Source organism: Ailuropoda melanoleuca, chromosome X (genome assembly GCF_002007445.2).
Source record: "Ailuropoda melanoleuca isolate Jingjing chromosome X, ASM200744v2, whole genome shotgun sequence".
Lineage (NCBI taxonomy): Eukaryota > Metazoa > Chordata > Mammalia > Carnivora > Ursidae > Ailuropoda > Ailuropoda melanoleuca.
Window position 1 is genome coordinate 76650968 of NC_048238.1, and position 13726 is coordinate 76664693.

At 50.5% G+C, this 13726-nt stretch overlaps 1 protein-coding gene across 1 annotated transcript in view; it reads left to right on the forward strand.

Annotated features, from left to right (window-relative positions):
• Positions 1-13465, forward strand: part of RTL9 (retrotransposon Gag like 9) — a 47441-nt gene extending 33976 nt beyond the window's left edge. Inside the window, exons 2-4 of the mRNA XM_011226367.3 lie at positions 2542-2656; positions 7774-11883; positions 12417-13465. Of these exons, the coding sequence (XP_011224669.2) occupies positions 7846-11883; positions 12417-12533 (4155 nt within the window). The 5' untranslated portion in view covers positions 2542-2656; positions 7774-7845 and the 3' untranslated portion in view covers positions 12534-13465. The remainder of the gene's footprint in view (positions 1-2541; positions 2657-7773; positions 11884-12416) is intronic.
• The last annotated feature ends 261 nt before the right edge of the window (positions 13466-13726 follow it).

Below are 13726 nucleotides of genomic sequence, written 5' to 3' on the forward strand. Positions count from 1 at the left end.
TCATTCCTTTGGCAGGCTGGATAAATGAGAAGCCTAGGTGTACTGGACGGGCTAAGCCTCAGGATTCCTGCCACACCCACGGGCCCCTTCTAAGGAGTTTCCATCCACAGACCCTAGCTGGGGGAAGTAGCAGTTTCTTATGAATAGGTGGTTATGTTTGGTACCACGTGACCTGGCTCCCCCCCTCCCCCCGCAATAGCCGATTGAGCCAGGAGAGGGCATCTGATCCAAGAGCAGTCTCTCTATAGGCTGGCAAGCAGCCTATGAGGGACCCCAGGATGAGAACTTGGCCCAACAGGCACAGTGGTGACGAAGTTTGGGCCAATGAGAGCCTCGCGCTTGGGGAGTTTGAATACGAGCCTTAGAAAGAGGGAACAGTTGGCACCTGGAGCAGAAGCCGAACACAGAGACGCAGGGCCCACGAATAAGCAGGACCAGGAGAGATTACTGGGCTTCACCCAGGTGCCAGCCACTTGACACATGTTTTGTTGTTTAAAACATTCCAAGAGCCTGTGAGGTAGGTACTGTTACTCTCCCTGCTTTACGGACAAGGAAACTGAGGCGGAGTCATTAAGTGCTGGGGTCAAAGCCCAGGCTTGTCGGATGGAAAAATCAGGCTGCACGACGCCTCCGAGCCAATGGTTCTTAAACTCGAGGGTGTGCGTCAGGCAGAATCGCTTGGGTCAAAATGCGGATTCCTTGGCTTCACCCCAGACCGACCAAGTCTGACTCTGGGAAAGTGGAACGCACCTCCCTCACCCCTCCACCTTCCACCGCCCCCCCCAATCGTCATCTGCATTGTAACAGTCCTCTTAGGGGGCGGCTGACACAGAGGCTCCCCGACCACACTCGGAGAGATGCGGTTTGGGAAAGTATGGGAGGTATTGTATACAGCATTGCCCTCACCTTCAGGAGCAAGGTCAATGTCGACAGATGGGGTCGGACTCCAATTTAAACTCCTTGGATTTGGGGCCAGTTCTGCACAGAGGAGGACATCAGTTTGCTCTCTTCCCTGATCCGGGAAGTGTACACTGACAGCGGTTATCTCAGGGACAGTGACAGGACTGAGATGAATGCTCTGCAGTTTGTCCGGAGGACCCCATCTGCTCTGCAAGGCACAGAGCTCCCAGCTAACACGTGTTCACTAAGCATCGTCCACGAGGAGCGCAAATTGCAGGAACTTAGTGCACAGGCAACAAAAATAGAGAAAATGACCAAATACGGAGAGATGGATTGTAAACTGCGGCATTTAAAATGTAAACCGAACTTCTTAGGCTGCTCGTGGCAGGTCTTCTCATCCCTACAATAACTGTGTAAGAATTCCATTTGCGCCCTTATTGATGCCATTGATAAAAACGTTGACCGGGACAGGATCGAGGCTAGGTCGCTGTGCAAAGAGCAATGGTATTGAGCCAGTTTTGAATCAGTCCCCCTTTAGGAACTCTGCCTCGGGAAGACAAGTTACAATCTGAAAGTTGCTTGGAGAGCCTTCAGTCAGAGACTGGTTTGTGGTCCAAAGGCTTAATGGCATCAGGCACGTATCAGACATGAGGGCTGCGTCGTCCAAGGTCCAAGGGGTGGCATAGGTCAGATGTGTTGGCTAAGTCCCGCCTCAGCAGGGCTTGAATCTGCGCTTGGCAACTTTTATTTCTCTCACGTTCATTCCTGCAGGCGCTTTCTTTATCTAACATTAGTGTCCTCACTTAGGCTAAGGTCAACCTCTGCTCTTCCCTTTTCTGGCCAGAGAGACTTCCTGTCGAATAGGTATCTGATCTTATCTGTGTTGATATCTTAGCTCTAAGTGATTCTCTAAAGCAGGTCTTTGGACAAGTGCCCACCTTCAGGAAAATTGCAGCAGCCCTCCGTGCGATGAGAAAGCCCGAGGACTATGTAGTGCACGTTTTGTAAAGTGAAATCTATTTTATTTCAATGACTGTCCTTTAGTCTAAGAGCATTGCCTTCTCTTTTGACGTTTGAAGAAAGCCCTTGCTATTTTTTTTAATGAACTGATAACTTGAGGTTGTTTCATTTTGTTTCTTAATGCCTTTCCTTGGAAGAAATAAAAATCTGGCAGCCCACGGTCAGTCCCCCAGTTCTTTGCTTTGCAAGAGCTGCGAATCTGGGAAGCTGCTCTAGGTACCTCCTATGACCACTTATGTCCTAAGTGCTTATAAATTACCTGCTTCATAATCTGCAGCAGAATCTCTCCGAGGATTGACATCAAGCTTACAGCTCTGGAGTTTACAGTATACTGGTCTGTAGTTTCCTTATTTAAGAAAATTGGGACGCTGCCCATTTGCAGTCCTCCGGTATCCCTCCTGTTCTCTCCGATTCCACAGATCCTTCCGGACGGCACCTAACATGAGGCAGTTCCGTTTGCTCTTCATATAACGTTCTTTTCCCTATAGAGTTGGACATGCATATACATGTTGTTTGGGGGAATTTGCCGCACATCCAATGAAAGTGTAATTCCCAACTAACAGTCAAATCCTTCTCTTTGGAGCTACCCAGAACACACCTACCCTCTCTTCCATATGACAGCCCTTCACAGACTTGAAGACAGTGTTGTGACTCTCCCGTGAGTTAAGAGCACCAGCTGAGTCAGACAGATCCGAGTGGCAAGCACAGCTTCACACTCTCAGCTGTGAGAGCCAAGGTAAGTTACTGGGTTTTATTTTCTCTCTACTTCAGTTCTTTAGCTGATTTATAAAATGGGGGTAAAAAAATCCCACTTCATGGTTTATTGGGCAATAAATAATGTAATGTATGCAAAGTACTTAACATGCTGCCCGGCAGTGTGAGCATTCAGTAAATGCTGGCTATTTCCCACCCCCCCCACTCCTCTATTTATAAAAAGCCGGGTGGGCATTTTAAGTGTCAGGGCTGTTGGGGAGTAAGGGGAGAGCGAGGAGGCTTTCTCCCTCCCTAATTGACCAGGGAAGGCAGAGGACCCTGAAGTACACCGGGTATTTCTTAATCCGGAGGTGGTCTATTTTCAGTTATCTGGGTGCCTGTTTGCTAGGGCTGGGGGAGAGCATATTGTCGAGAATCTAGGGAAAGGTTTATTTTCAAGAGCTGGGAAGCTATTTGTTGACATATTGAACCGTCTCTTGTTTATTCTTATTTCCCCGAGCAGCTAGCCATGCAATCCCCCAAACTCAATTACCTTTTGTCATGACACCTCCTAGCGGTATTGATCAGTGCAGACTGGGCAGGACGGGAGGGATCTCGGAGCTAAGCAGCAATTTCTGGGCTTTTACTTCCTTAGAAGGCCTCCCTTCTCTGTGTTTGTAGAGACACCGGCATTAATAAAATGCAAGTCCGTGCCCCAAATGGACTGAGTGTGCAGCAAGAACCGTGTCTCTCTCACTAGCCTCCTTCGAAGTAGGCTGATGACGAATGGTCACCATTGACCAGAACTTGGAATCCTGGAGTGAGCAGTGCCAGAATGGTTTTCCAACTGTAGCTCTTTGCACACACTGGGTTTTGCAAGCAATTGCATGATATGAACTCTGAATGCCATTGCAGCTAGAAAAAGTTTGGAAGGAGACACACCCAACTGTGAACAGACGGAGGAATGGGACTTGAGGGGATGGGGGGTGGGGTAGGCTCAGGGCGAGCTTTATCTACATGTAGGATTTCAAGTTTTTATTCCTAGAATATTCGTGTAATTATCAGGCATAAATAAAAGTTAGAAAAATGAGAAATTGCTTTACAAAACAAAACAGAGCAGAACAAAATACAAAATAAAGGCAAGCCATTGGAGATATTTTTCAGGGGTCCCTACCGACCAAGGAGCCAAGTAGTGCAAGCCTCAAGTGTGTTGGAAGAGAAAGGTTGCTTGGGTCGGGAGGATGTTGGGGATCCCTAGAGAGAGCTTGCAGGGAGAGCAGGAGAGAGGGCTAGACATAGAACCCCAGGGTAACACACCTTTTTGCAAAAGAAAAATAACTTTTTGTTCCCCTCGAATACCAGTAATATGGGTCCATTATAGACAAACAGGAAAATACAGATAAGAAAAAGACAAGTCAAAATCCCCTTTAATCCCACCACTCAGGTATGGTCACTGTTAACATTTTGCCCTGTGTCCTTCCAGACTGTATTTTTTTGATGCAAAAATATAGGTAGTCATTTTATAAAAATCAGCTTGTCAGTTTCAGTGGCTGCTACAGATCCACCATGATTTGTTTATAACCATTCAATGAATTGTGTTCTAACACTGGCATTTGAGCTCATTGTCAAATTTGTCTGATCCTAAACAACCATGCCTGCTAGCTGTGGGACTTCGGGAAAGCTAGTTAACCTCTCTGTGCCTCTGGCTCCTCATCTGGAAATGAAGGTGATACTCATACCTACCTCCTAGAGTTGTGAGTAACGAGATCATGTACGTCAAGTGCTTGGCCCCGTGCCTGGTACAGTAAATGTTAGCTTTCCTGATTAGGTATAATAGTAATCATAGTTGTTGCTGTTGGTGTTGGCTTTCCTGTGAGTATCTTTTGCTTTGGGCGGAGGGGGCTCTGGGGTCGAACAGAGCTGTGTGCTTGTGGTCATGGCAGTTCACCTCACTGGGGCTCAGTTTTCTTATTTGTAAAGTGAGAATTAATAGGACCGAGCTCACAGGGTCAAATGAGAGAATGTTTGTAAAGCCCTCAGCGCAGTTCTTGGCATGTGGGAAGAGCTCAGTCAAAGTCAGTTGGTGTATTATTATTACTATTACTATTATGATTATTATCACTGTGAGTCAGCCACTGGTGGGGGTGGGAAGAGGAAGGTGGCAGTGAGTTGAGTGCTTGGAGCATTTCCAGCCACTTGTCTGATTCCAAAGAGAGGAAATGATTTGGGGATCCACAGTGACCCGGGCCCCAATCTGAGCTTTGCCATTTATTAGCCCTGTGACTCGGTCACAATTTCTCTAAGCATCAGTGCCTACCTCGTAGGTGCACTTAGCCCGAGTGTCCAGGTGATGTTGGTGGCTAATGGTGAGCATGGGAAGGTTCACAGATGACCTGAATGCCTCCCCCCACCCCCAAACCTTCAGACTCTGCGTCCCTCTCTACCTGGGCTACTTGAAATTCACCTGAAGGCTTGCCTTACTCGGGGCTCAGGGACCAATTCGGTCTGGTGGTTAAAAGGATCGTGATTTGGAAAATTCGAGGGCTCTGGTAAACCTTTCTATTAGTTTGACTCTGACCTTGCGCCCCAGTTGTGGAAAGCAAGCTGGAGCCCTGCTTCTGTGAGCCAACCCTCACCTGGTAGGCTCGGGACTGGTGTGCTTTTTGTGCTTGCTGGCCTCACACCCTAGAGACTTGCTGTCAAATTCTAGCCCCGTGGCAGGGACTTGGGTTGCCAGATTTCCCTCCGTGTATCTGACACGGAGGCAAATTGGCTTTTTATTATTATCATGGCAGGCCTCTATTAATAGCAACCACACTCCATCCTCTCAAACCCCAGTTTCCCTGCACCTGAAACCCTTGGAACTGTCCTGATCATTGCACTCAGCCTCCAACCCCGGTTCCCCTTACCTCTCCCCGCTGCCCGCACTTCCACATCGCAGCCTGGCTCCCCGGACTCCTGGGTCTGCTCCGCTGCAGTGCATATGTCTCATTTCTGTCTCATCTCTGGAATTGTGTGAATTTCCTCTTTTCTCTGGGACAGCCAGAGGTGGGCAGAAGGGGCTGGTGCAACTATTGGGGGTGAGGGGGAAGAGGGGTGGAGTTGCATAGGCCAAGTGCTGAAGAGGAGCTTCTGGAGGGCTGTCAAATGAAAGGCGGCCAGAGGCAAATGTCAGAGCCTATATAGAGGCAGGAATCTGGGACCAGAGAGACGGAGCAAGCACTAGCAAGTCAGGAGCAGTGGGGCGGGTGGGCGGGCAGGCTGGCTGGCTGGCTGGCGGGCAGGAGGGGGGCGTGGCAGGGGATAGCTAAGGGAGATTGCAGAGAACAGCTGCTGGTACTGGGTCTTACTTTAATGAACTGGCTGGGCATGGGGCATAAGTAAATTGGCCAGACTGAAAGAGCCAGGGGCGCAGAAGACATACTCTCTTCTCCCTAACTGGCAAGGTAAGATCTTTCTGGGGTTTGCCTGGTGGGGAACTGTAGCATGTTCAGGGATTTTTCTGAAGATGGGAAGTGGACATCTATGAATGCTCTTTTGACTCATCTCTCCCATTGCACCAATTATTAGGGTAACCAAGGTGCCAGCAGGAGGCTAGTATTTCTTTTCCTACGGCCCTTTCCAGGGCTGCCCAGGCTGGAGATCAGGCCTTGGGGGGTGGAGTGTTGGTGATGTGACTAAGAGGGAGAAAAGGCAGACAAGGTGGGTGATTATAGCACCGTGAGATGGCACATTATGGCATAGTAGGGGGCTCTGGCATTGAACGTGCCCGGCAATCTGTGTGACTACAGGCAAGTTATTAAGCTTCTCTGGGCCTTAGTTATCTCGTTTGTAAGAGGAGGACGGAGTACCGAAATCTCTTAGCGTTGTTGTGGGGACCAAATGAGATGATGCATGTGAAGTGCCTAGCAGGGTGCTCGCCGGTCAGCGTGTGCTCAGGAAATGTTCACCGTTGGGATTTCTGTTGCTCGTGTTCTCGTTAGTATTATGGAGGCACAATGCCATGAGATTGATGACTTTTGTGACATTGTCCTAAATAAGCAAGTGTTCTGTTCTTGGCATGGGCAGGCTGCGGGGGTGCATCAACATTGTGTTATGTGCGTGTTGGTTTCCAAGCTATGTGCCAAGAAGCCCCTTCTGGGGCTGCTGATGGGGGCAGGCCGGGGGGTGAAGCTCTGAGATTGCCCACCTATGTGTCTTCGGAGAAACTTGAAATCCAGACGTGCTGTAGGTATTCAAGTGATGTCGGAACGGTAACTTAACACAGTGTTAGGGATGCCCAAGGCTAGGCAGCACCGAGGAGGGGTGATTGTAAAGAACATACAGTTTTTACTGTCGTGGTGAGCCTATTTAGCCCCAGCCCTGGCTAATCTGAGAAAGCTGGCAAAATGAAAATAATACTATCACACAGAGTATAAGATTCAAACGGGATAATGCTTGCCAATCCCCATACGTTATAGACAGTTTGGAGTTGTGTGCAGTTGCCTAAGTATAGTGCCTGGAACACACTAAGTGAGCAACGCATGGTGTAGTAGTGGTTGCTGTGTTTGTGAGTAACAAGAATGATAATAGACAGGACTTTTGGTTCTCGGAATGCTGGGATAATAAACAGGATTTTCAGTCCATGGATCAGATAAATGCCTTGCTTTTCCCGAGAGAGACCTTCAGGGCCATTAGCGTAGCAAAATGGGGACTGAAGCCCTGGGCAGGACTCAATGAGCCCTAGGAACTAATGATCAGCCCGGGGCAAAGGGCCCTGTCCTGCAGGTCCGCCAGTGCCTTGGCAGCCTCGTGAGTGCTCTGATGGGAGAGCGAGCTTGCACCTCTCACACGTTCCCACAAGGTGGCGCTGCCGCTTCATTTGATCTGGGGCGGCCGAGGCTCCCGGCTGCTGAGCAAGCTGGCGTTTACAGCATTTAGAAACGGAAAGGCTGTGCTGTGGGACTGAGTGGATTGGTTTGAAAAGAATAGGGGTGGAAGGGATCTTGGTTCCAGCTTTAAGTCCGTTCGCTGTTGCACAGCTTCTTTAACCTGATAGGCCCATCTCTGGTGCCACGTAGCTGGCAACACGCAGAAAAAGTCTCCATCGCGAATCATTGGTCTATTTCCCAATCTTTTTGATATTGGCTTTTGACCACTAAACTTGTTTCCTGTTTACAGATTTTTCTTGCCATTTGGGCTTCAGCACGACTCCCATCACTTTAGGGACTCTCTCCACACTATCTTGTGGCCATGGCCGATATGTCGGTACCTTTACACTCCCTCCGATTCAACAATATGCTGAGGGAGGAAAATGTCGACCCCCAAAACAGGGGGACGACCTTCTCTGGACCAATAGTAGAGACCAGAGCAGAGGTCCAAATCTTACAGTCTCATGTACAGCCTACAGTTTCGACGTCAGCGTCAGACCCTGGAGCGATGTCTGCACAGTTGATGACATCCCCAGGCTTTGACACCATGTCTGCACCTCTGATGGGAGCACCAAACGCTGGAGCACTGTCCCCACCGCTGATGCCAGCCTCAGACTCTGGGGCACTGTCCCCACTGCTCATGCCAGCCTCAGATGCAGAAGCACTGTCCCCCTTGCTCATGCCAGCGTCAGATTCTGGAACATTGTCCCCATTGCTGTCCACATCAGACTATGGATTAATGTCCCCGGGGCTGATGACAATTCCCGACTTTGGAACGATGTCTGCAGGACTAATGGCAGCACCACCTTCTGCAGAGATGTCACCATTGGCAATGCCGGCTTCATCCTCTGGAGCGATGTCTGCGACTATAATGAGCACTCCATCCTCTGGAGCGATGTCCTCACCATTGATGCTGGCCCCAGATCCTGGAGAGATATCTCCACTCCTAATGCCAGATATAAACCCTGGAGTGATGTCCACGCAGCAGCCAATGCCAGCTCCAGGCTCTGAAGCAATGTCACCATTGCAAATTACAGATGAAGACACTGAAGCAATGTCCAAAGTACTCATGACTGCTCTGGCCTCTGGAGAGATATCTTCACTGCTAATGTCAGGCACAGACTCGGAAGCCATATCCTCGCTGATAATGTCAGCCCTAGCTTCAGAAACCACGTCAGCCCAGCCAACGAGCACCCGAGACTCTGGGGACATCTCCATGCAGCTAATGTCAGGCCCAGATTCTGGAGTAGCATCTTCACCGCTAATGTCAGTGCCAGGTTCTGGAGCCATGTCCACACCACTCTTGTCAGTCCCAGATGCTGGAGACGTGTCCACGTTGCCAAAGGCAGCTCCGGACACTGAAGCCATGTCCCCACTGCTAATGACAGCCCTAACTTCTGGAGCGATGCCCCCCCAGCTGATGTCAGCCCAAGACTCTGGAGCGATGCCCCCGCAGTTAACACAAAGTCTAGACCCTCAAATCATGTCTACTCCACCCATGAGAGCTGCAGCCTCTGGGGGGCTGTCTGCAGTGCCGGCTCGAGCCTCAGACCCCGGAGCGATGTCCATACCACGAAGGAGAGCTCTAGGCTCTGGCACTACGCCAACATTGCTAAAGACAGTTCCAGACTCTGCAGCAATGCCCACCCCACTGATGCCGGTCACAACCTCTGGAGCCATGTCCACTGAGCAAATGGCAACCACGGCCTCTAGAGTCATGTCCACACAGTTCACCATGGCCAGAACTTCTGGAGCGATGTCTACAGGCTTCGTGAAAGCCACAGCCAGTGGGGCAATGTCCACAGCGCGATTGCGACCCCCGGTCTCTGCAATGACGTCCACGCCGCTAAGGAGAGCTCCAGCCTCTGGGCCAATGTCCACACAGCCCATCACAGCCCAGGCATCGGAAACAATGTCCACACCACAAATGTCAGCCCAGGCCTCTGGGCCAATGTCCATACTGCAAATGAGAGCCCCTGTCTCTGGAGCGATGTCTATGCCGCAAAGGAGAGCCACAGCCTTGGGAATGACAGCTGTACCACAGATGAGAGCCTCAGCCTCTGGAGCAATGTCTACCCCACTGATGACAGCCAAAGCCTCTGGAGCCGTGTCCACACTGTTAATGAGAGATGCAGCCCCAGGAGTGATGTCCTTGCCACAAATGAGAGCTACAGCCTCGGGAACATTGTCTAAGCCACTAACAACATCCAAAGCCTCAGAATCCATGTTCATGCAGCAATTGACAACCACAGCTTCTGGAGACATCTCCGCCATGCTAATGAGAGACACAGCTTCTGGAGCCATGTCCATGCGGCCGATGACAGACACTGCCTGTGCAGCAATGTCCACACCACTAATGAGAGCCCCGGCCTCTGGAGACATGTCCACACCGCAAATGACAGCTGCAGCTTCTGGAGCTCTGTCCATGCCTCTCATGGGAGCCCCAGGCCCTGGAGAAATGCCCACAGCATTAATGAGAGCCACAGCCTCTGGAAGGATGCCCAGTCAGCCAATGGGCACCCAAGACTCTGGAGGGATGTCCATGTCGTTCATGAGATCCATGACCTCTGGAGGCATGGCCCCACTGCACATGCAAAGCCCAGCCTCTGAAATGATGTCTACCCCGAAAATGAGAGCCCCAGCCTCCGGGGTGCTGTCCGCACCACTGATGAGAGCCCCAGACCTCGGAGAGATGTCTGCACTGCTCACAAGAGCTTCATGCTCTGGAGAGATGTCCCCACCACTCATGAGACCCCCCGTTGCTGGAGAGATGGCCACATCTCTGAGAGTCCCAGCTTACGGGCCAATGTCTACTCCACAAATGGCAGCTCCAGCCCCTGGAATGATGCCCATGCCACAAATGAGGGCTCCAGTCTCTGGGGCTGTGTCCACACCACTAATGAGATGCACGGCCTCCGAGGTGATGCCCATGCCTCAAATGCCAGCCATGGCCCCTGCAGGGGTGTCCCTGCCACTGATGAGAACCCCAGCCTCTGGAGCAACGTCCGTACCGCAGATGATGCCTGCAGCTTCTGGAGAAATGTGCACACTCTCAATGCGAGCTCCAGCCTCTGGAGTAATGTCCTCGCCACTAGTAAGAGCCCCAGTCTCTGGAATCATGTCCACACCACTACGGAGACCATCAGCCTCTGAAGCTGTATCCGCAGAGATATTGAGAGGTTCAGCCTCTGCAAAGATGTCCACTGCACAAATGACAGCCATGGCCTCTGGAGGGATGTCCAAGCCATTAACGAGAGCCACAGCCCCTGGAACAATGTCCATGCCATTGATGTCAGCCATGGCTTCTGGAGACACGTCTGTGCCGCTAATGAAAAGCATGGCCTCTGGGACAGTGTTCACACTGCAAACTAGAGTCGCGAGTTCTGGATCTATGTCCTTGCCACAAACAACATATGCAACTTCCGGAGGGATGCCTGCGCCGCCAATGAGAGCCTCAGCTTCTGGAATGATGTCCACGCAACTTCTGAGAGCTACCGCCCCCGGAGGGATGTCTGTGCCACCAGTGAGGGGCCCAGTCCCGGGAGCCATGTCCACCCCACAGATGGCAGCCACAGCCTCTGGAATGATGTCCACTCTGGAAATCAATGCCACAGACTCTGGAGAAGCATCTGCCTCTCACATCAATGTCACGGCATCTGGATCAAAGTCCACACCACGCACGACTGCCACAACCGCTGAGACAAGGAAGCCACCCCCACAGGAAGTCCCATCCTTTGGCATGCTGACCCCAGCACTCTGTTACCTCTTAGAAGAGCAGGAAGCAGCCCGGGGCGCATGCTCTGTAGAGGAGGAGATGGAGGTCGATGAGGAGAAGCAAATGAAGGGCTTTTTGAACGACTCAGAGAAAATGGCATTTCTGGTGTCTCTTCATCTGGGGGCAGCAGAGAGGTGGTCCATCTTGCAGATGGAGGTAGGCCACCCCCTCTCAGAAGAAACCAGATCTTTCCTGAGCAGGTCACAGGGCTTATACGACTCACTGTCCGAGATAGACATCCTCAGCGCTGTTCTTTGCCATCCCAAGCAGGGCCAGAAGTCAGTCAGGCAGTACGCCACCGACTTCCTACTGCTGGCCCGACATTTGTCTTGGTCCGATGCCATTCTACGGACCAGGTTTCTGGAAGGACTCTCGGAAGCCGTTACCACCAAAATGGGCCGGATCTTCCTGAAGGTGGCCGGCAGCCTAAAGGAGCTGATAGACAGGTCTCTCTACACGGAGTGCCAGCTGGCTGAAGAGAAGGATTCCCCAGGCAGCTCCGGCCAGGTTCTGCTGTCAGCCTGTAAGCGGAATAATGAGGAGGCAATGGAGAATGAACTGAACTCTTATCAGCAGACCGAGGAGGTAATGATGGGGAAATACACTCGAGGGGAGTGGTGGGGAGTGATAGGGATTGTCCCTGCTCCTTTGAGTAGAATAAGGAAGAGGCTAGGGGGAGGCATGGGGTTTCTAGCCCATAACCCCCAACCTGGAGTTCATCAGTGGACTAGCTATGTAGTTATTAGGGGTGTATTAACCACTTTGAAGCAATGTCCCGGCCCAAGTTCCTTGAGGGGGGAGGGGGGCTGGGATGGCTAAAGGTCTAAGCCTTCTGATTATGAGGGAACCAGCTGGGGCCCAACTCTCCAACTATCCTAGGGGAGGGTCCATCTTTGGGGAGCTGAGTCCTACCTACAGGCACATGTGTTGTGGATCCAGGTCACTAGGGAATTTGGTCAGCCTAGTCCTGGATCACACATTATGCGCATGCGGTACATTAGCCAAGTTTCTTGAACTGCTAAGTTACTGACATTATCCAGGCAGAAACCCTCTTATCATAGTAAGTGTGGCTCTTACCTCTGCTGGTTTTTTTGTTTGTTTGTTTTTCTCACTCCCAGCACCAGCATGTTCCCAAACGCTGTTACTACCTGAAAGAGCATGGAGACCCTCAAGAGGGTCTGCATGACCACCTTCGACAGAGCACAGGCCATCACAAGGCCCCCACCAACAAGTAATGCTTTCTGGAATCTTCTCCTGTGATGTCTGACTCCGCTGCTAACTTGAGGACTGGTTCCTGGACCCATTCCATTCAATTACATCATAAACCTTGTGGCCTTCCCCCTTCAGCTTCTCCCTTCAGGCACAATCCCCAACCCCCTCATAATTCCCAGTTGGCTGACTTGACCTTCTCTTTTACCCCACACGCCTATGACCTGCCCTGACAATCAGAAGTGTGGACTTCAAGAGTGTTTGGTGTATGAGGTTCTGAACTCCTATTGCCGTTGAGACCAGTCCTAGTTGCTGGTCCAGGGAAAAGTCTAGGCAGGAGAAACCATGTCCTACCTCAAAAACACCTTAGAGTGTCTTGCCACATGTCATCAGGCAAACTTGAGGAAGCCCTGGTCCCATTTCACCTGGCAGGGGAGCCTTTAAGGAGAGCAATGCCCACTCCTAAAACCACCCTTTTCATATGCCCCAACTCATACCACCTAAAATGGGTCTCCAGGGCCCTTGCCCTGTTTATAGTCTCCATCCTGAACCATTCATTTTGACCCACAATAGTAATCATAGTAGTGGCTAACGTTAATTGATTATGTATTACGTGACAGGTACTGGGCTAGTTGATAAGGACCATCTCACTACACTCTTATCATAACCCAACTTGTTCTTGTGTTGTCAACTTCTGACTTCTTGATCTTTTGTCTATGGCCCTTGTTATGTTCCTCCGGTGTCAAATTGCTAGTTCCGATCTCTTGGTGGCTCCCTCGGTGATTAAGCGCCCCCGCCCCCCTTGGCTACTGTGCTTTGTGACCAGCACTCTTGATAAGGGTCTTGGTCCTTAAACAGGCATAGATAGTTAGAACATGCTATGAGCAGTGTTTGCCTCCAGGTGGTGGGATTGTGGGTGTTCTTAGTTTCTTCTTTCTACTTCTCTGTACTTTCCAGATTCTCTGCAGTAAGCATGTATTACATTTGTAATCATAAAAGTCAATAAAGTTCATTTATGAAAAAAAAAAGAATAAACTGTGGCTGACAGAATTTGATTTACGGAGTCCTTCATTCAATCAATATTGAATATCTACCATGTGTCAGCCACTGTTTTAGGGACAGACAGATAAAAACCACGACAGAATGAAAACTCCAAAAACCACGACAGAATGAAAACTCCTTTTCATTGGAAGGGGCAATGAGCAAGAAAGACCTAAGT